This window comes from Coenobita brevimanus, chromosome 101 (genome assembly GCF_032717465.1).
Source record: "Coenobita brevimanus isolate Jiangsu-jjx chromosome 101, ASM3271746v2, whole genome shotgun sequence".
Lineage (NCBI taxonomy): Eukaryota > Metazoa > Arthropoda > Malacostraca > Decapoda > Coenobitidae > Coenobita > Coenobita brevimanus.
In genome coordinates, this window is record NC_137054.1 from 29,835,774 (window position 1) to 29,857,890 (window position 22,117).

Below are 22,117 nucleotides of genomic sequence, written 5' to 3' on the forward strand. Positions count from 1 at the left end.
CCGGTTGGATGGGCCCATCCTCACTTGGCGCAGTCACATAGAATACTTACGGTCATCTTGTGCAAAACGACTTGACATCATGAAGAGTATTGCTGGATCCCGCTGGGGGGCAAGCAGGGACCTTTTGTTGGCGTACTATCGATCAGCCATCTTGGGAAAGATCAACTATGGCTGTTCGGTATATGGCTCAGCATCTCCTACACAACTACAACGGCTGGACACTATTCAGACGACCGCTATCCGGATTGCGCTGGGTGCTTTCTGCTCCTCACCCACATTGTCTCTGCAGGCTGAGGCAGGTGTTCCCCCCCTCCATCATACCAGGATGAAGTTGACTTGTCGCCGCTACTTTACTATCCAGCGCTTGCCCGATGACCACCCACTCCCGGAGCTCTTTACGACAGCAGGGGTCTCGACATCTCATCCATCGTGGCCCATCAGGTCTCGACGGCCCCTCTTGGTGCGTGCTCTCCACGCTTACCACACTCTGGGACTTCCTCCACCAGCTCGCCACCCTGTCCGATCAGTATCTCCTGTGCCCCCGTGGAGGGACCTGTCCTCACCTGTGTCCTTAGACCTCCCAGAGCCCTTTTGTAAATCACAGGATGGCCACCTCCCCCTCGCATTTTCCTGCAGATGGCTGGCTCCACCTATCTAGGGTTCATGGCTATCTTTACCGACGGCTCCCGCTCCTCCACCCCTGCAGCAACTGCAGCTGCCATCTTCGTAGAGGACTACTCCATCTGCCAGACATGGCGCTTAGGGGATGCCCATGATGTAGTCACTGCTGAACTCTTCGCAGTCTTGAGGGCCCTGCGTTTTTTGATGTCTCATTCCTCTCCTCGGCCGGTGGTCATCTACACTGACTGCAGAGCGGCCCTTCATCTCATCGCTTCTTCTAAACCCTGCTCCATACGTCATCTGGTTTATGAAATCCAGGATGACCTTGCTCAGCTGCTGCAGGGAGGCTGGAAGGTACGTCTGCAATGGATTCCCTCCCATGTGGGCATCAGGGGCAATGATGTGGTGGATGCAGCAGCTCGGATGGCCTTGACTTTTCCTGATGTGGAGCCCTACCCCTTGCCAGCCATTACTCACCGTCACCTCTTAGCCACGAGGTGTAGTCAGGCATGGAATGCTGATCTCTACGCCTCCCTCCCCACAACAGCGCTGGGCTTATATCGCTCCGACTCATCGGACCAACCTTGGGTACGCTCTGCCTCCCGGATCCTGGACGTCGCTATCACCCGCCTGCGTATTGGACATGTTGGACTGGCATCACATCTGCATCGGCTGCGACTGCACCCAGATCCCTACTGCCAGTGGTGTGTGAATCAAGAGGAAACTGTGGCCCACTTTCTGCTGCATTGCCCACGCTTCTACTCCATCCGCACCGCCCTGAGGGAGCGCCTTGCAACCCTCGGTATCCTGGACTTCACCCTCCCCATCCTTCTTGGTGGGGTGGGCCTAGATCGGCACCTACGCCACTCAGTTATACGCCATGTTTGTGTCTTCCTTCGCAGATCGGGGCAACTTCGCCGCCTATGATTAAAGAGTTCTGCTACACCTGAACCACCGTTAGGGCTACATCTGACTACATGTCGGGTCCAGCCCTTCAATCAACACCAAGACCAAGACCAAAATAAAGTCCTCAGCCCAACTAACTCGGCATATTTTCATTTAGCGAAATATATAATGGAAATAAAAACTCCAAGTCCAACAGAACAAAACGAGAAACGTCCTTTCAAGTGACGAACTCAGTGGTATTTAATTCCTTTAATAGTCGTTTCTTTAGTGCGCTATCTTACCATACTCAGTGGATTTGTGATATCATATAGTGTATGCCTTTATGTGTTTTGTTGTGTGCAAATGAATATTACCGAATCTTGCTCAACATACTGAAAGGTGGATTTCGTTTCCCAACTTCCCAAATGGATGCTGGGTTAGGTTAGGTTAGGCTGGGTTGAGTTGGGTTGGGTTACGTTAGGCTGGGTTGGGCTGGGTTAGGTTAGGGTTGACTAATTTATTAGGTACAGTTAAGCTAGGCTAGTTTAGGTTTAGTTAAACACTTAAGAGTAGGCTGTTTCCTTCCACAATTACTAATATTTCCGATCTTATTGTCATAGTCATATGGTTATTATTCATTTGCACATCAAATGAGGCCTCAGAACACTAAAATGAACAAAAAAAAAAAAAAAAAAACTATCAAATGGAACAAAAAAAATTAGGAAACGACAATAAAGGAAAAATTTACTCTCTTAGTTTTGATTAATGGTCTCCAAAACAAAAACATTCTTTTTCCTCACTAGACACAAACATTACAATGAAAGCAAATGCTAGCATGGGAAACTATTACCTATAGGGTGAATAGTGTTAGCAGAGTGAAAAAGAAGAGCAATGAAGTGGGGAAGAAATTTCGTGATTTCAGATCACAAGTTAAGGGGAAGGCAGCCAAGGCAATAAGGCAGGCAAAGAAAACTTTAGGTATTTAAACAAAAAAAAAAATGCATATTTCTGTTGTTAGTTGCATAGTACCTGTGAGGATGTAGGCTGTTTGTTCTAACTGAATGTATCAAACAAACCTAACCCATTCATGAGGCGTTACTGGTAGAGGTAGGGTTTGATTATAACACTTTGGTTAGCTTGATCATAAAAGTCTGAAACTAAGAAATCATTTCCTTTCTTTGGGGGGAGGGAGGTGGGTTATGTTTTTGGCATTGATGACTAAGAATCATTTGGTATTGTAAGCAGTTACCTTAGAAAAACTTCCTGTATCCCAAAGAATAAAATTTATCCCATCAATCAGTAATTATTTTGCTTTGGTCTAATGTTGAGCATTCATTTGGATTTTCCTTGTTACCTTATCCAGTATACTGATGCATGAAATGGTTTGTATCGCATAGGCTTTGTTTAGGTAATGTTTGTTAGGTTTATTTAACACCTTTAATTCCACTGCCATGTCTGAAATAAAATTATTTCTTTATATAAGTTTAATCACCTTAGTATATCAAACAGTCATTGTTTAGCACATCCATTATCAACCCATGAACTGCCAAAAGTCTGATTTCATGTCCTGGAAACCTATAATACCGTTGCAAATGCTCATCAGGCACATGGAGAGAGTCTAATGGGTCTCTGAACCTTCTCTCTTGACATAAATGTCGGTGAGCTAAATACATATCCACAAGCTCCATCGCTGTACAGTAAACATCAGCAGCTGACTGCTCAAGTGGCCCCGGTGGAGACTTTCCCGGTGGCATGTTTATTTTTGACACATTCATATTACCTTGCAAAGAAATAAGTATTGCCAGAGTTCTTAGCAGCACCAAAAACGATTATGGCACATCGTTTATCTTTGTGTCTGTTCAATTTCTTCTTTTACGACGTTGATTAGAAGTGAAGAGGGCCAAAGGCAAACGGTAGGCCGAGAGGTTGCATAATAAACACACTGACTCCGGGTTGTGATGTAGATTAAGGTATGTCCCCCAAGCGCTTAACTTAAGGCGCCAGATCTTGATGGAAGATGGCGGCGCCCATGCTTTGTGAATGACTGATTCTGCCGCAGTACCGTATCTTTAGGCACTGTTAGGAGATCCGGCGCCGTAAATGCTTAGTGAATCCAGCCAGGACAAGATCAGGCAATAGTGAATAGTATGTTAACCTAGATCAGGTGTCCTAGGGCAGAGAAATCAAGCACTGTCACCCGAGGGAAGTCTATGCTTTATCTGCTTTAAGTGGAGTTCCATTCACTGGGGCTGAGGGACTGTTATCATTGTTGGATTGTCTATTTTGTCTTTTGCACTGTTAATTGTTACTTTGGTTCTAGGAGCCTCCGATTGATCTTGGCGCGAGGCTATGTCACTGTGATGGGATTATGTTCACTTGATTCACTACTCGGCCGTGTTCACTGCCTCATCGTTACCTTACCTACACCATTTTTCTTTTACATTAACACTGACTGGTTTTATTTCTGACTTCCAGTGTTTCTAGTAACTCACTGTTCTGCCCTTGCTTCACTGTATCACTTTCACTGTAATTTCACCGCCGTTCACTATCAGGACTGGGCGTTGTAGCAGTCAGGTTCAAAGGCAGCGGGAATAGCTCAGCCTGACTACTGACGGGGCTGAGTTCTGCCAGGGGCCTCCGTATTCAGGGGCCACAGAATCACCTGTAGGGGCGTCCTTTCTCCTCCGGGGCTGTGGACGGCAAAGGGTCCCGTGCTGTCAGGGCTCGGGGTTGGAATCTGGCCCTCTGAATTGGGGCTGAACAGCTGCCTGAACCGTTTGCTCAGGCGCCTGACGGAGACGAGGGTCTCCAGCATCGAGGGGTGGGGATGTCCTGCCCAGGGGTCCTGGTGGCAGTCTCAAGGTCCTGCGGGCTGCAGTCTCCGAGGGTCAGTGACGCCATCAGGAGTGAGCTGCGGCATCGGCCTCCGTCGGGGTCCATCAGGCAAGGCCTCTCAGGGACTGGCTGTAGGGAGAAGAGCCCAGTGGTGGTCACAGGGCCTCTCCAGCAGTCCTCCAGGCTGGGGCCTCCCTCTGGGTAGTAGTCTCGTGGAGGGGAGGCAGCACCTGACAGAGGAGCGGCAACAGGCCATCTCCTCTCATAAGGCCCAGCTACTGGCCGTGGCCTTCTACTGGCTGTTGCTAAGACCTGGCTACTGGCCGTGGCCTGTGTGGGGGAGTGCTACAGGCTGACTCAAGGGCACCTTCGGAGTCGCTGCTGGCCGTTTCCTGATTGCCTCCAGAGCGGCTACCGGCTGTCTCACATAGGAGGGTCAAGAGGATACCGGCCGGCACTTGTAGGGCACCTTCAGAGCAGCTACCGGCAGTCTCCTGATGAAGGCTTCAGCGGCTACTGGCTGTCTCCTGATTACCTCTGGAGTGGCTCTCCTGATTACCTCTGGAGCGGCTACCGGCCGTCTCCTGAATACCTCCGGAGCGGCTACCGGCCGTCTCCTGTAGAAGGGTCGAGCATTTACTGGCTGTCTCTTGTGGGGAACCTTCACAGCGGCTTCTGGTCGTCTCCTGAGGAAGGCAGGAGAGGCTACTGGCCGTCTCCTGTTTACCTCCAGAGCGGCTGCAGGCCGTCTCCCGTAGGAGGGTTGAGCAGCTACCAGCCGTCTTAGGGGTGCTGCCTGGAACTAGAGTAATAGCTCCACCCCGATCCTGTCGGTGGTTGGCTTGCCCGGAAGGTAGTCTCATTTTCCTGCTATGGTGGCGGTAGGCGAGTTCAGGGTCATAGGGGCGCGCAGCCTGGGTGGACTTATGTCCCTGTCGCCCACAGTCAGGTCATGCTCTATCTGCCCCTCCACAGGCTCCTTCTTGGAGTGTTGAGATGCCCTCAGTAAAACTATTCAGCATTTTATATATTTTACTTTATATGACGTAATGGAGACACATAAGTTTTACTGGTACCATATATTCACTAAGTTTTCACTGAACGTTTACCAGTGCAGAGTGACCGAATCAATCTGAAACTGCCATCACTTCTTTGGGCGACTGTACAATATAGGAAAAACCATGGAGAACAAGCTTTGAAGAGGCTATTCAGATTCAGACATCTCCCTGTCAGAATCAAAACTCACCTAGTTAAAGCCATTGTTATCTCAACTTTAGATTATCCACCAATCCCAATACACACACTCAGCAACACACAAATAAGAAAACTCCAAAGAACACAAAACAAAGCTCTAAGATGGGCGACTGAACAAAGGTATCCTCACAGACTTTCTACAAGACAGATACATGAATACACAGGCACTGAATCTGTAATCCTAGGTATTTTAGGGTCAGCTTCCCGTCCCTCTAACGCCTAGTGGGTAGCTGGGTTCTCTTTCTAGACCGGAGCTTAGACAATTAAGAGAGAGGCAGGACACAAAAACTCAAGACAACAACCTTAAATGCGTATTGCTAAATTCTACAGTGGAACGGGCAGATGTCACAAATATTGTTATGCTGAACAATTATAATTCTCAGGCTTAGATACTGGGTGTTAGTATCGCACAGGATACTACTTAGGACAAGATCGGATAAGGCGAATAGCACTTAGGGCAGTGAAGCTAAACACTACTATCTGGGAAAGTCTAAACTCTGTGTACTGGTGGAGTTTGTGGCACTATTTTCACTGCTGGCAGGCTAACTGGCTTGTCTGTCGTGTCGTTAATTATTGTTCTTGCACTGGGGTCTCCGTATGATCTTAATGTGAGGCGGAGTCACTACATGGCAGTGTGTTCACTTGAGGCAGACCCTTATTTCACTGCCTTGCTGCGTTCACTGTTTCACTGCTATCTTTCTTATTCCACCTCTCTTATATTATTACTTGCTTTTCTCACTGACTTTCCATATTCTGATTACTCACTGTTCTGCTTTTACTTCACTATGTCACAGACGCTGTGCTTTCACTGTCACTCACTTCCGGGACTGGGTGTACTGGCGGTCAGGTACAAGGGCGGCGGGAATGACTCAGCCTCACTACTGACGGGGCTGAGTTCCGCTAGGGGCCTCCGTATTCAGGGGTCACAGGATCATGTGTAGGGGCATCCTCTCTCGTCCGTGGCTGCTGGTGGCGAAGGGTCCCACACTGTCAGGGCTTGGGGTGGGAGTCTGGCCCTCAGGGGTGGGGCCAAACGGCTGCCTGAACCTCTCGCTCAGGCGCCTGATGGAGGACGAAGATCTCCAGCGTCGGGGTGAAGGGATGTCCTGCCCAGGGGTCCTGGGGGCAGTCTGGAGGTTCCGGGGGCTGCGGTCTCCAGCGGTTGGGGACGCTGTCGGGAGTGGGTTGCGGTGTTGGCCTTCGTTGGGGTCCATCAGTGGGTCCTCTCGGGAACCGGCTGTAGTAAGAAAAGCCCTGTGGTAGTTACAAGGCCTCTCCAATACTCCTCTGGACTGGGGTCTCCCTCTAGGTCGTAGGTTCGTGGGCAGGAGTCAGCACCTGACTGAGGATCGGCTACCGGCCGTCTCCTGCCATAGGGCCCAGCTACTGGTCGTGGCCTTCTAGGGGCACTGCTACTGACCGTCGCTAAGGCCTGGCTACTGGCCGTGGCCTGGGGGAGGGAACGGCTACAAGCCAACTCAAGGGCACCTTCAGAGCGGCTACCGGCTGTCTCCTTGTTACCTCCAGAGCAGCTGTAGGCTGTCTCCTGTAGGAGGGTTAAATGGCTACCATCCGTCTCCTGACAAAGGGGAGAGTGGCTACTGGCCGTCTCCTCGTTACCTCCAGAGCGGCTGCAGGCAATCTCCTGTAGGAGGGTTGAGTGGCTACCAGCCGTCTCAGGGGCGCTGACTGGAGCTAGAGTAATAGCTCCACTCCATGGTTGTCGGTGGTCGGCTCACCGGGAAGATAGTCTCACTTTCCTGCTATGGTGGCGGCAGGTGAGCTCCGGGTCATAGGGGCGTGCGGCCCAGGCAGACTTATGTCCCTGTCTCCCGGAGTCCAGTCGCGCTGTATAAGCTCCTCTGTGGGCTCCTTCGGGGGGTGTTGGGTTGCCCTTGGGGATACTGTACTGCATTTTAGAATCCTTTAACATACGATTACACAAACGGACACAAAAAATTTGGGAAACACTTCACATACTAGACAATGAAACTTACCAAAATTTATGGAACTCTGAAAACATCAACAGATACAACAAACACTTTCCCAGTAGTCTGGAAAAAATTCAGACATCTCCCTTCCCAATATACAACTAGCTAGTTAGAATTCATACATGAAATAATGACATAACATGCAAACACATACGACTAGCTAGTCAGACATACACCCATGACATAATGAGACAACAACAACAACAAAAGTTCACTATACGCACCATGACACTCATAGACTCGCCCAGCATAAACAGTTAAAGCACAATATACAATATGACTAGGCAAGGTGGATTGCCCACCAGCTTTTTACCTCAGACTGTCCTTCATCATTTCTCTCCTCTTTCTTCTTCTTCTCCTGCCCCCCATCTCCTCCCTTCCTCCCTCTTCTTGCTTTCCTTAAAAAAAAAAAAAAAAAAAAAAAGGCAAAGTTAATCTAGCCTATTATGCATTGGAGTCTGAGCTCCGACTTCTCGGGACCAGCTATGGTGCGGGCCTTGGGTTCTTTGTTCACGACCGGGTCAGCGCACACAGACAAGTAGGGGGAAGTCCAAACACTGACTAAACAAGGACACGCGTATATTAACAATAAGTGGGGTTATCATCTATCACACACTACAGTCCGTGATCAAACCTAATAAATACAGAATATCAGTTAACACGGAACAGTATGCCTTATACTAAATATCTCCACCTAGTTCATACAGAATATTGCCCAACACGAGAAGTATATATCCACTTACAAAGGGTAGTCTTACTTTACAATGCATGTATAATTTGTACAATAGTCCAGGTGTCTCCTGCTCCTGTATACAGTACATATAACCTCCTAATAAATTTTATCTCAATATACACAGCACGTAACAGAGATGGAAGCACATTCCCTTTCCACAACCTTTCGCGTGACACTGGACGGAACCTTACGCTACCGATGACTCATCTGCCTGACATAGATGGAGTCTAGGCTAACTTATGTTACACACGCGTGACATAGGACAAGGGAATATACCACTTATAATCTACTCGCGTGACAGGGACGGAGGATGTTAGGATTACATAGAATTCTCATATAGGTCAGTCACAGAGAGTAAATCCATGTTACGTACACTCAGTACATAGAGAATAAGTCCAATGGGGGGGGGGGTATGATGACACTGGGACAGGGACACAATACTCGTATGTAAAGGTAATTCATTGTGTACTGCAAAGAGGGGGGAGGGGAATCCCACTAGGGGGAAACGACCAAGGCCTCCTGTCTTGTGCTCGCACTGGTTGTCTCCATGAGTTTCCTCCTGGGGTTGCAAAGTCACTGATTCAACTAAGGGGGAAGGGGGGGAGGCAACACTGGGGCAGTGGGGAGGGTCTGGTTTTAAACAGTAACACCACCAGGGGACGGAACTGTTACCTTAGAGCCTTTACTCACGGACACAGGTGGAGAGGGGCACCAGGGCAAGGTGCGGGACTCACTAGACAGGGAGTCGCAGGTGGCGGCTGGGCGTAGGGGGTGGGCTGTCTGGGGTGTGCTCCCGGTGTTGGTCACTGTCGGGATCGCCATGGGCCCTATGGGAGCTGGTGGGCGGAGTGGTGGGCAACCTTCTCTTCGTAGGAGCCCTGGGTGAGGAAGGACCCTCTGGGGTAGGGCCGAATAGGGCCAGGAGGTGTGCGGCACGGTGCTGACCCTTCATTGTAGTAGGGGTCCTTGGGTTGGACCTGGGTAGGCCCTGGCCAAGGGTCGGCTATGGGTGAGGCGGCGCACTTCCGGGGCCATGGTCCCTCCTGGGAGCGGTGGCCGTCAGGGGTGGACAGCAGCTGCCTTCGTCAGGAGGGGTCCAGCGACAGTGGTGGGTTGTAGGGGTTGTCTGCCTCCTCTGGGGGCTCCGGTATCACCTGGGGGAAGAGGCCGTCAGGGTTGATCTGCTGCCGCTTACTCTGGAGGAGTCCGTCAGAGCCTGCCGGGGGTGGTGGTGGAGTCTCAGCGACAGGATGCCTGGCCTCAGCGTGGTCTCGCCCTGGCTGGTCTCGGGTGGGGTACCTGTGGGGGAGCAGTTCCCACTCTCCGGGGAAGAGGGGCGTCTTGCTCCACCACAGGAGGGGTGGACTGAACGAGGAACGTCACCCTCTGTAGGAACCCCAAGAGTCACGAAGGGGGAGCGACTGGCGGCCTGCTCCTCTACTTGGCGGGCCTGACGGTCCCTGCCGGAACTCCGGACTGGGGCGCGAGAGGAAGATCCAGCAGGCGCTCCTTCAGTCAGGCAGGCCCGGCGGGCACTACCTAGGTTCCTGTTGGGAACAGAAGCAAGAGGAGGTTCAGAGGATACTCCCTCGGATGCTGAGCCCGAGGAAGGTGAGAGGGAGAGGCCCAGTGGGCACTCCTGGTGTTTGCCACAGATCCGGTGGACTCTGTCCCTCTGTTGCTGGGGTTGGGGCACCTGTCCCGGGGACGACGCAGAGGGGAGGCCCGGCAGGCACTCCTGGCCAATGCCACAGGTCCGGCGGACCCTATCCTCCTGTCGTCGGGGCTGGGGCAGCTCAGGAGACAACCAGCCGTCTGTCCCACTTATGTAGCTTCAGCAGAGTACCTCCAGGCCTGCCTCTCTCCTGGGGAGAACCAGAGTAGGTTGTCTGTAGGACGTGCTGATGTGCTGGCTCCCAAAGGTGGGTGGCAGACGATGGAGAACCGGTGGTCACCCTACCCACAGTAGGTCCGGCGGACTCTACTGTGCTGCTGCTCCCCTGGGGTATAGCAAGGCTAGAGGCTCCAGCGAAATCCTCTCGTCTTGTGAAGGCCAATCTGGCAGGTACGGCATCCAAGGGCTTGCTTGGGACTTGGGGGTTGTAAGTCCCACCCCGATTTTGGCAAGTGCTTCCTCCACCAGAGTGTAGTGCACTCAATCTGCATACTGCCCGGTGGTCTGGCTGCGGGGAAGAGGGGCATCGGGTCATGGGGGATATATGTCGCTCTTGCTGGGAAGGCTTGGCAGGTGAGATAGCCTTCTGTCATCTCCTTATGGGGTAGGGGTCACCTCCCTGTACCCTCCTCCTGGGGTTGTTGTGTCCAGCTCGCCCCGCCGAGTGGGTATTTCACGACTGTCGCGGAGGTGGAAGTCACGTCCCTGTGACTGGAGTTGGTAAAGTTCGATGGTGGGGGTGTGGTGCGAGGGTGTGAGGTGACGTAGGAGGGTAGTCCAGTGCAGCGTTGGTTGTTTGGGCTGCTGATGCAGGGAGTAGACCACGGTGAGGGTGGACAGTAGAGGCGTGCGCCGCAGGAGATGGAGAAACTGTGCGGTGTCATTGATGCAGCGCTTGCGGCTGACGACCGGGGCTCAGAAAACATGTTTTATCCTCATCTTGGGTGGCGGAGGCGGAAGGGTGTGATGGACGGTGTCTGGTTGTTGACTGGAGACAGGAGAGGCTGACTTGTTTTTAAGAGGTCGCCCCTGGTTAAGTAGCTTAGTGGGGTGGGCATTTGGGATGTCCCATGGGGCATGGTGGGAGTTTGCGGGTGAGGGGAGCGGTGTTAGGGGAAGGGGTTGATCATGGGGAGGGGGTGTGGGTGTATCTAACTGAGGGGCGTGACAAAAGGATCTGGTGTGGGTGGTGGTGAATACAGGTGTAGGTGGTGATGGGGGGGATATGGGTGGACGTGTGGGCAATATGGTGGTGCGTGGAGGCGGAGGTGTTGGCAGGCGCGGTGATGGGGTGCCAGGAGGTCTGGTGTCAGCTTTGGCTGTGGGGGTGGTTGTTGTTGGGGTAGGCGTGGTTTGCGGGTGGCTGGTTGTGGGCGTGGGTGAGGGTTGTGGCAAGGGAGGGGATGGGTGAGGGGGAGCTGGGTGTGGGGGAAGGGTGTGGGGGTGGGGAAGCTGGATGGCCATGTGGTGTGGGGCTCAAAGGTGGCGGTGGGGTGGAAGTGGAGCATTGTGAGGAGGATGCATGTGAGCGAGGTGTGAGAGAGGGGGGAGAGGTGTCTGGGGTACGGGTGGGGGAGGTGGTAGAGGGGCTGGGTGAGGATAGGGATGGGGAGAGGCAACAGGAGCAGGAGTCGTCGGAATCTGGCCGGGAGGTGGGGGAAGGCGTATGCAGGGGGTGTTGGTGGCATGGTGGTGTGGAAGGGGCCTGGAAGTGGCGCGCATGACAATTCCTGTAGGTGTGGGTGGTGTTGTAGTATTGAACCGTGATCTGGTATGGGTTGGGGATGGTCACGATCTCATAGAGGCCTGTGTAGCGAGGGGCTAGTTTATGTGGTGTTGGGAGGGTGGCGACCATGTCGAGTTTGCCCGGCTTGTAGGGGTTGGTATTTGCGGTGTCTGGGGTAAGGTCCTGGGTAGATAGTAAGTGGTGAAGTTTGAGCTGGAGGTGGTGAAGGGGGTCGGAGGAGGTGGGGTTGGCGGGTGCTTGCAAGTGGTGTTGGAGGGATAGGAGCAGAGGGGCCTCGCTGAATACCTGTTCATGGGGCGTAATTCCATCCTAGCGGGGGCAGGTGTTCATACCCCACTGCACTACTTTGACATGGGCAGGCCATTCATCACTCTGCATGTCTTGGAGTCTTGTCCGCATTTGGCTGAGTAAGGTGCGGTGGCTCCGTTCACAAATGCCGTTTCCCTGGGGCCAGTATGGTAAGGAGTGTGAAATATTTTACCCGAAGAGGGTGGATAGTTCAGCCCAGATTTTCCCTGTGAATTCCAGGGCATTGTCGGAGTGGAGGACCTGGGGGATGATGAAATACAGGAACACATGGCGAGTCAGGGAATCTGCAATGGCTAGGGCGTGATGTTCCTTCGCTGGACACGTGATCAAGAACTTGGAATATGTGTCCATGAATGTGATTATGTAACTGTAGCCCGATTTAGGTGGGAGAGGGCCGACGACATCCACGGATAGTAGTTGCCAGGGCTTGTCGGCTAGGATGCGTCCAGATGGGCCCAGTGTCCTAGTGGTGTCTTTTCCAAGGGTACACGCTCGTCAGGATTGGATGACTTGCTGCGCGATCTTTGAGGGGATCAGGGTCCAAAAGATGTCATTAAAAATTTGGAGGAGTGTTTTGGCACCGAGATGGATCCCGTTATCAGTGTGGAGGTGTGTAAGGGTGTCAAAGGCGGTGTCGAGGTCTAGGGCAATGTCGCAGGAGTGGGTGTAAAGGTGATCACCGTGGCACTGTAACTTGGAGAAAAGCTGGGTGGACATCCAGTTAGAGACTTCATCAGATCCTGTTTCAGAAATCTGCCACTAGGTTCGCTTCCGTCGCCCAGCAGGGTAGGCACTGAAAAAGTACCCAGTGCTTAATTTCATTTTAATTTTGACACAAAGTAAAACACCTCAAAACATATTTTACTCATCATATTACCTAGATGGGATGATATGCTACCAAGAAATTTCAATATGGGAGCCCTTTGATTTTATATAATGTATTATAAGTGTCATTTTGCAAACTCAGCTTTCGTCAGTTTACTCATCTATGTAAGCATAATATAGAGACAAAACCTAGGCAATTTTACTAGAACCATCCATAAAGCAAGATAACAGTGATTAAAATATTTATCATTCGTTAATATCCACAAAAGAAAATAGATATGTAGCCGCACATTTAGCAGCACCTTTCGATATGCTGCCCTGCCTGATGTATGACTTTTCCTAACAATACGGACCTTTTGGACGTCTTGGTCATCTTAGTAACCAAAGTCTAACACAAATAATTCTTTTAAATGTTTCCCTGGCTCCACTGCACAGTTTAGTAAATTTACACTTCAACTCCTCGTACTTTGTTATGGTTATAGTGTCGTACCGCACTGCCGTTTGTTTGGATTAATATGGCTGATTCACCAACCAAGCAATCGTTCAGTACATTATTTTCAGTGGAACTGCTTACTTCTGTAAAGCATGCTAAAACACACACATCAGCAGTCCTGAAGGTAATCTCCTTTTACTAAATGCACACGATTTATTCAAATATATGTAAATAGACAGCACACTATTTTAGTCCCCACACTAAGATTCTCTGAAAGCCTGGTTATTCTTTCTTTACAGGTATACATATATGCACTTGATTGAATAGGAAAAAAAATTCCTATAAATAGCAATATTATTATAAACTTAGTATTAGGTACAATTTCACGTCTTTAAAACCCTGCAAAAATATTTAATCGAGACTGGGCGACGCTAGACCACCTGGTGGCAGACCTCTGAAACAGGGTTTGGTGAAACCTCTAATTGGGGTGATCTCGGGCTTGCCAGCATTGCACAAGGGTGGGCGCAGTCTGGATGGCGTTGACGGGGAGGCAGAGAGTGCGTTGGCATCAGGGTGGAGTTTGCTGGGCCGGTAAGCTATTTCAAATTGAATTCTTCAATCATCTCCTTCTCCAGCAGATCATTTGTGTGTTTTTAGTGTCTGACTGGCGCAGCCATTGCAGGGATTGATGATCGGTGATGATGGTGACGTGGGTCCCTGCTAGGTAGGCTCGGAAATACTCGAGCACCCATATGATGCCTAAGCGTTCTCGCTTAGTAGCAGCATAGTTTCACTCTGCCTGATACAGGGTGTGACTGGCGTAGGCAATGATACAAGTATGTTCCTGGCCGTCTTGTACTTGGGCCAGGACGGTGCCAATTGCCACTAGCAACACGTCCGTGTATAAGCGGAAGGGGTGAGTATAATCAGGAAGCACCGCTATAGGGGCCATGATCAACTTGTCCTTGAGGGCATGGAAGGCCAGGAAGTGGCCTTCGGTCCATGTGAAGGGTTAGCCCTTTTTCGTAAGATCGTGTAGTGGCTTGGCGATGGCCATGAACCCTTTCACAAAGTGCCGATAGTACGAGGCGAGGCCTATGAAGGCACGGACCTCGTGCATGTTCCAGGGCAGGGGGAGTTCAGCTATGGCCCTTAGCTTCTCTGGGTCGGGGGCTATGCCTTCCCTAGATATGATGTGGCCCAGAAAAGAGACTGAGCATTGTACCAGGACACATTTGGAGGGGAAGAGTTTAATCCCAGCCTGTCTTATCCTGGAGAACACTTGTCGTAGGCAATGGAGATGGTTGGCCCAGGTCTTGCTGAAAATAATGACGTCATCTAGGTATGCGAGGCATATCTCACAAGTGAGGCTACTTAGCACAGACTCCATTAATCGGGAGAACCTAGCAGGGGCGCTGAAGAGGCCGAAAGGGAGCACACTGAACTTGTAGTGCTTCCCATTGCTGGTGGAGAATGCCGCTTTTCCTCGGTCCTCGGGGTGGACAGGGACTTGCCAGTATCCTGACTGGAGATCGAGGGTGGAGAACCAGGATGCCTCGTAGAGGGAGGCAAGGGAGTCGGCAATCCTGGGCAGGGGGGCGGCATATTTGATTGTCACATCATTGAGGCGACGGTAATCTACACAGAAGCGGAGTGTCCCATTTTTTTTCTTTATCAGGATGATGATGGGGGAGGGCCATGGGCTGGTAGAGGGTGATATTATGCCAACATCTAACATGTCCTGGACCTGCCGGTCTTCCTCAGCCCGTTGGGTATGATTTTTCCTCCGTGAAGGTTGGTGGATGAGTGGCCCCGTCATGCATGCCCAGTGGGGTAGGTGAAGTCTGTACGCAAATAATAGGAAATCCCTTATGGAGGTGATGAGAGACAACATTATGTAGGCAGCTGGCACCCTCCAGGTGTGCACAGGCCAGCAGGCAGGAGGTGAGGAGACAGTTCACTCTGTGAGGGGAGTATCTGAGGAAGAGGATACAGTACAGCTAGTTGTTGTTGCTGATCAACCCTAGTCTCTCTGGCTTAGCAAACCCATCAACCGCAGACAAGCAACCACCACTTCAGGGCTGTCCCGTGCAGTGAACCGATGTTCCCTTGCAGTTGACAGCGCTGAATTTGCTTTGCAACACTCCACTCAGACAGCAGGGACACTATAGCAGGCACCACATCACCCCATTATCTGGTTGTGTGGTTACTGCCCAGCACTGTAAATGGTTTCCTGGATTACAGGGAGCCATTAGGCTTGATATGCAATGTACAGCCACTTGAGATGGAAAGAAGAGCAATAAAAAGCAGCAGAAGTTAAGGGGAAAATAAGAATAGAGGAGTGCAGATGCAGAGACAGAATGATAAATGTGAAGGATGAAGTAGGCAGCAATACATCAAGTGGATGATGGTCATCACCAACTACCATCTAGTACTACTGGCTGATGCCTCAAATGCATTTTTAATTCTTTCAGTCAAGAGGCAATACTGCACAACATAAAAATTAAATGCCCTGCATTTAATTTTTATGTATGTGGAAAATACCAACAAAGAATCAACAAACCTTTATATTATGAGTAAGGGGGCCAAAAAATGTCTATTATTCAATCTACAGAAGGGACAACCCAAGGAGATCCCATGGCCATGGCTATGCATGTTCTGTAATCTGTCTATGACAGTGCTGCAACAACAGATCAAATATAAGGCAACCCATGCAAAAATGTAGATGATCTCACAGGTGCTGGCAAAGTGAAAGATGTGACGAAATGGTGGAACCTTGTAGCATCTCATGGCCCTGAAAGGTTGTTTCCTTAATGCAGGTAAGTCCATCTGGATTGTGAAACCAGCTTACTACCAAGATGCACAGGAAACTTACAAAGACACTAAGGTAATATTGTCAAAGATGACCAGAGGCAACTCTGAATTCAAAGAAAAATAAGTGAGTGATATGGTAAAGACATGAGCAGAAAAAATGCACTCACTCTCCAACCACGCAAAAACTGAACCCAGTGCAGCATACACAACGCTTACCATATTTCGCGGCACATCAAGGCGCTACACTATGTAAGACACACCCAAATTTTGGAAGAGCAAGTCTAAGGCCATACCACGTTGAGTACACCGCTTCCCGTCCGATCAGCGAAGTTAAGCAACGTTGGGTCTGGTTAGTACTTGGATGGGTGACCGCCTGGGAACACCAGATGCTGTTGGCATCCCTACGTGTCAAGTGGGGTTGGTGGAGGATTAGTGCCCCTCCCTGCAAAACAATTAACTCTAAGCCCTTGGTCACCCCGTTTGGGATACATGGCGTCTGGCAATGAATGAATGAATGAATGAAGTCTAAGGGAAACAGTTTTTGACTCCTAACCAACATCCACAACCTTAGCTTGATATAGTCACTTTCACACAAGTGCACACTCATTTTTCAGTATCTCCATTTAGTACCATTCATCAGTCAATAGTTTCCATATTACTGACTATAAGAACTACAATAGCAAAAATCTGTATCATAGCCATACATTTAAACACTACAGATGACTCCTGTCCATCCTTCTGCTTCTTGACTGAGTTTGAACCAGGTGGGTTTGTATATACAGTACATATTCACTTCTATACAGGCAAACCCCAATTTACGATACCCCTAGATGCGATACCCTGGAATAGTGATAGGGTAGAAATACCACCCTCTCCCACCTATCGTAGGCCTACCCCCGGTTATGAGTTTTTTTTTTTTTTTTTTTTAACCAATTTTGATGATATTTTGGACTTAAATTTTGTTTATGTTGATTTATAAACTGTTTTTAGACTTAGATTAATGTGTTTTACTCATAGGTGGAGAGAACTTTGTCATTTGGGGTACGGATTCTCACCCATCGGATGAGGTACAAAACAGTGTGGGCAACTAGGCAACTGAACAAAGAATATTTCATGTTTGACCATTGAACTGTCATCTAACCTATCAAGGAATACATAATCCATCCATCCATCCACCATCCAATCCTATGTCACCCCATGAGAAGAGTAGGAACCCGGGGCTAGACAAGTTGGTCCTGACATGATGAAAGTGACCAGCCTCACTCATCTCTGGGTGGCAATAAACTCCAACCACCCCGTGAATATAAACCTACCCAGGCTCAATCCGACTGGAGCACCTTAATTACCCACTAAACCACCAGCTGCCATAATTTGGTTATATAGTTACCACCCAGCTTAGTAAATGGTTTCCCGGTGTGCAGGAAACAATTTGGATTGCCACTCAGTGTAGAGTTATCCACGCCCAGTAGGAAAAGGAGACGAGGAAGGAAAGAAAGACTGAAGAGGAAGTGTAAAGTCACCCATAGGCAGAAGAAAGAGGAAAGAATGAAGGAAAGACAGAAGAGGAAGGAAAGGAGAGAGGAAAGGGCAGACATCCAAAGCAGCACTATATCGGGTAAGTGGATGGTGAGTACCCCACACCTACCACTAGTGTCCCCACCTACCACTGCATACATAGAAAAAATTTTAAATAAAAATTAATAATTATGAAATCCTTCAAGAGTAAATATTTCATATTGATGACAACTGTGACATCAATAAACTGCGTATTTACATTCTGGCTGTTCAAGGAATAGTGCTTTGAAAATACAAAGGAATCTCTAAATAAATGTTGGAAAATAAGAGAGAAGAAAATAAAGGAACTCAGCAACCAGAACAGTAACTAAAACAACATAAAGAGGGGCCTTTGAACTGGCTATCCCAATCGTATCGTTTGATAAATCATGTGTTTACATTCGGGCTTTTCAATGGAAAACGCTTTGAAAATACCAAGGAATTTCTAAATAAATGTCGGAAAATGGGAGAGAAGAAAATACAGGAGCTCAGCAACCAGAAATAACAAGAACAACATAAAGAGGGGCTGTTGAAAAGGCTATGCCAATCGCATTCCCTGTCGAGAAAATTCCTCGTCAAAACATCAACGCTTCTCTGTCACAACAATTCTGAAGCATTCATACATTATTATGCATAACAGCTGTTTATTTGATTGTTCTGCGACCATCTGATGGTGGGAGTATATAGTGGTGCTGCTGCTTCTCTACTGAGTTTGAATATCAGTCAGAGATCGCATTCTCCAGTGACCTTGACTGGGTACAAGTGAGATGGGGACTGGTTTTAGGCTTAGGTTAGCTTCTTTCACAGCTGTTAGGCCATTTAGATTGGCTTTTAAATTTTTTTCTGATTCATTTGGGTGGGTTTATGACTTGGTTCGAGGGGGGAACCCAAAACTCAAAAACACATCCCCATACTTTACAAGTTATATCTACTCCAAGATATGATACCCTGCCTAGCGATAGGTTTTTCTTAACCAACTGCATCGTTAAACTGGGGTATGGCTGTATCTCAGTTCAATACTATTCATCAATCTACTATTTTAAAAGTGAAAATCTGTAAAATGGTTTCCTGTACACCAGGAAACCATTTACTACACTGGATGGTAACTATATAACTAAATTATGGCACTTGGTGGTTAGTGGGTAATTATGGAGCTCCAATTGGATTGAGCCAGTGCAGATTTATATCCAAGGGGTGGTAGGGATTTATTGCTCACGTAATGCCACTCAGGGATGAGTGAGGTTAGTCTATCTATCTATCTATCTATAGACCGACGCCCTAATCCCACAAAGGGTGGCCGCAGACAAAATGCCTCCAAGTCGCTCTGTCACCCACCATTTGACTACCCTCCCCCCAACTCACCCCCCCCCTCCCTCATATACCTCTCAACTCCATCCCTCCACCTCATCCTCAGTCTACCTCTCCTTCTCCCTCCCTCCACCTCACCTACATACACCCTCTTAGTCAGTCTTTCATTCTCCATTCTCTTCACATGTCCAAACCACGTGAGTGTATTTCTCCTAATCTTCTCAACCACATCCACATCCACCCCACAGCGTTCCTTCACTTCTTCATTCGTCAACCTGTCCCTCCACGTCACTCCACATGCCCCTCTCAAGGAACTCATTTCCACTGCTCTCACTCTTGACTTGTTCCCCTCTTGCAAGGTCCATGCCTCGCTTCCATACGTCAGGGTAGGGATCACAATACAATGATGCAGTGACTTCTTAACTTCCATACTCACCTCCCTATTTCTCATCACTGCTTTCAGTGTACCAACAACCTTCCTTCCCTGCTGTACCCTTTCACGCACTTCATCCCCCAAAGTTCCATCCTTACTCATCACACTACCCAAGTACTTGAATGCACTCACATTCTCCATATCCTCACCATCCAACCTCACTGCACAATCTGTGACTTCATACCTCTCAAACACCATAACTTTACTTTTGTTTACATTAACTTTCAGATTCCTCCTCCTACACACTGTCCCAAATTCATTCACCAAACCTTGCAACTCCCATTCATCTTCACTCAACAGTACTGTATCATCAGCAAACAGCAACACCGGGAGCTTCCAAATCTCACCCTCATTCATTAGAGCCACCCCCACATCCACTGCCTTACCCTGCACCTCCTTTACAACCCCATCCATGTATATATTAAACAGCCATGGAGATATCACACAACCCTGTTCCAGTCCCACACTGAGATCAATGAACTCACTCAGCTCACCATCCACTCGCACCGTAACCCTAGCTCCCTCGTACATACTCTTCAGAGCACTCAACAATTTCCCCTCTACTCCATATATTCTTAATACCTTCCACATACCTTGCCTATCTATTCTGTCATAAGCTTTCTCCAAGTCCATGAAGGCAACATACACTTTCCTTCCCTTCTCTAGATACTTCTCCACTAAACATCTTAGAACAAATATCTGATCTACACACCCTTTTCCCTTCCTAAATCCCCCTTGTTCTCCAACTAGCTCCTCTGTCATATGCCTAACCCTATCAATGAGTATTCTACCATATATTTTACCAGTCACACTAAGTAGGCAAATACCCCTATGGTTACCACATACTTCTCTCTCTCCTTTTCCTTTGTATAAAGGAACAATTATACCTGATTTCCAGTCCTCTGGAACCCTTCCCTCATCCCAAGCCAATCTACACAACTTCCATATCCACTCCACAACAATCTCACCCCCATACCTCAGCATTTCACCACACACTCCATCAATTCCTGGGGCCTTTCCCAACTTAATATTCTTCATCGCTTCCACTACTTCCGCCCTACAGATCTCTTCCTCCCTCCTCTCATCTCTTCTTCTCCCAGCCATTCCCCAACCACTTATACTCGCACTGCTCTCACTCTCCACATTCAACAAATCCTCAAAGTGCTCCTTCCATCTCCTCAGTTTCTCTCTCTTCTCCACCAACAATCTATTATTCCTATCTTTCACACCCCTACTATTTCCCCTTTCACACTGCCTTACTTTCTTTACCTCCTTCCAAAACAATTTCTTACTCTCCCTCCATTTCACACTCAGATTCCTCCCAAACTCCTCATCCACCTTCTTTTTACTCTCCTTCACCAGTCTCTTAACCTCCCTTCTCCTGCTCACATATACCTCTCTCTTCTCACTCTCATCTTCTCCCCTACCTCTACTTGCTAACCATTCACTATATGCCTTCTTCTTTTGTTCCACAGCTCGTTTCACCTCATCATTCCACCATGCTGTCCCTTGCACACCCTTGCATCTCCTCCTCACTCCACAAACCGCCTCACACGCTGCGCCTAACTCTTCCGTGAATATCTTACATACGTCTTCCACCCCTTCCGTCTGCTCTAGCTCATACCTTCCCAGTCTTTCTTCCACTATGCTCTTATACTCTGTCATTTTCTCACTATCTTGCAATTTCTCCACTCTTCTCACAGGAGTTGCTTCCTCCTGTCTTCCCCTTCGTCTCCTCAAACACTTTCTTTGCAGCTCTACCTTAGCCATCACTAAGTGATGGTCCGAGACTCCATTCCCCCACCCTCTCCACACTCTTGCATCCAACACTTGTCTTCTCATTCGCTCATCCACACACACGTAGTCTATCATTGCCTTTCGTTCAACAAGTTCACCATCCATCCTCCTCATTACTCTCCATGTATACCGGTGGATCATCTTATGCCGAAAGTAGGTGTTGGCAGTTGCCAACCCCTTACAAGCACAGATGTCCACCAAAGCACTTCCATTCCCATCTACGTCAGCTGGCACACCCCACTGACCAACCACTCCATCCACTCGTACATTCCCAACTTTGCCATTCATGTCTCCAATCAACAGCACTCTCTCGCTCCTCTCAAACTTGTCCATGCACACTTCTACACTCGCCCAAAACTCATCTTTCACTCTTGCCACTCGATCCTCTGTCGGCACATACACACATACAATCGCCCACGCTTGTTTACCTATATTCATCCTCACCCATACAATCCTTGCACCCACTGTTCCATACTCTCTTATATTCTCCTTCCATTTCTTGCTTATCATCCGACATACTCCTTCTCTTGCCCTCTCATTTTCATTGACTCCCACACATATACCTAAACCATATTCCCATTCTCTCACCCTTTCACCTTGCCATTTAGTTTCGGTCAATCCACATATATCCACTTTTGCATCCTCAAGCACCTGAACAATCTCTCTCTCTTTCACTTCATCATTCACTCCTCTCACATTCCACATTCCCACCCTAAGAATGTCCTTTGTCCGTTCCTTAGTTGTCAACATATGGTCCGTCCGGGTCCGAGGCGCTTTGTTCGCTTTTTTAGTTAGTTCTTTTTACGGGGTGGGGCACTAACCCACCACCAACCCTTTTAGTCGCCTCGTACGACAAGCAGCGATACTGGGGGAGTATTCTTGAAACCCACTCATCTTAAATGT

General features: G+C 48.9%; 1 protein-coding gene and 1 non-coding gene across 2 annotated transcripts; both read left to right on the forward strand.

Moving 5' to 3' along the window:
* Nucleotides 1–663: 663 nt before the first annotated feature.
* LOC145414997 (uncharacterized) lies at nt 664–1,548 on the forward strand. The gene has a single exon (XM_080284415.1). The coding sequence runs from the start codon at nt 664–666 to the stop codon at nt 1,546–1,548; it is 885 nt and encodes a 294-aa protein (XP_080140541.1).
* A 14,853-nt stretch (nt 1,549–16,401) lies between these two features.
* LOC145415276 (5S ribosomal RNA) lies at nt 16,402–16,520 on the forward strand. The gene has a single exon (XR_013900053.1). It is a non-coding gene; the product is annotated as a 5S ribosomal RNA (ribosomal RNA).
* The last annotated feature ends 5,597 nt before the right edge of the window (nt 16,521–22,117 follow it).

Coding starts and splice junctions, on each gene's coding strand:
- LOC145414997 (XM_080284415.1), top strand. CDS start 664: ATGGCTATCTTTACCGACGGCTCCCGCTCCTCCACCCCTGCAGCAACT.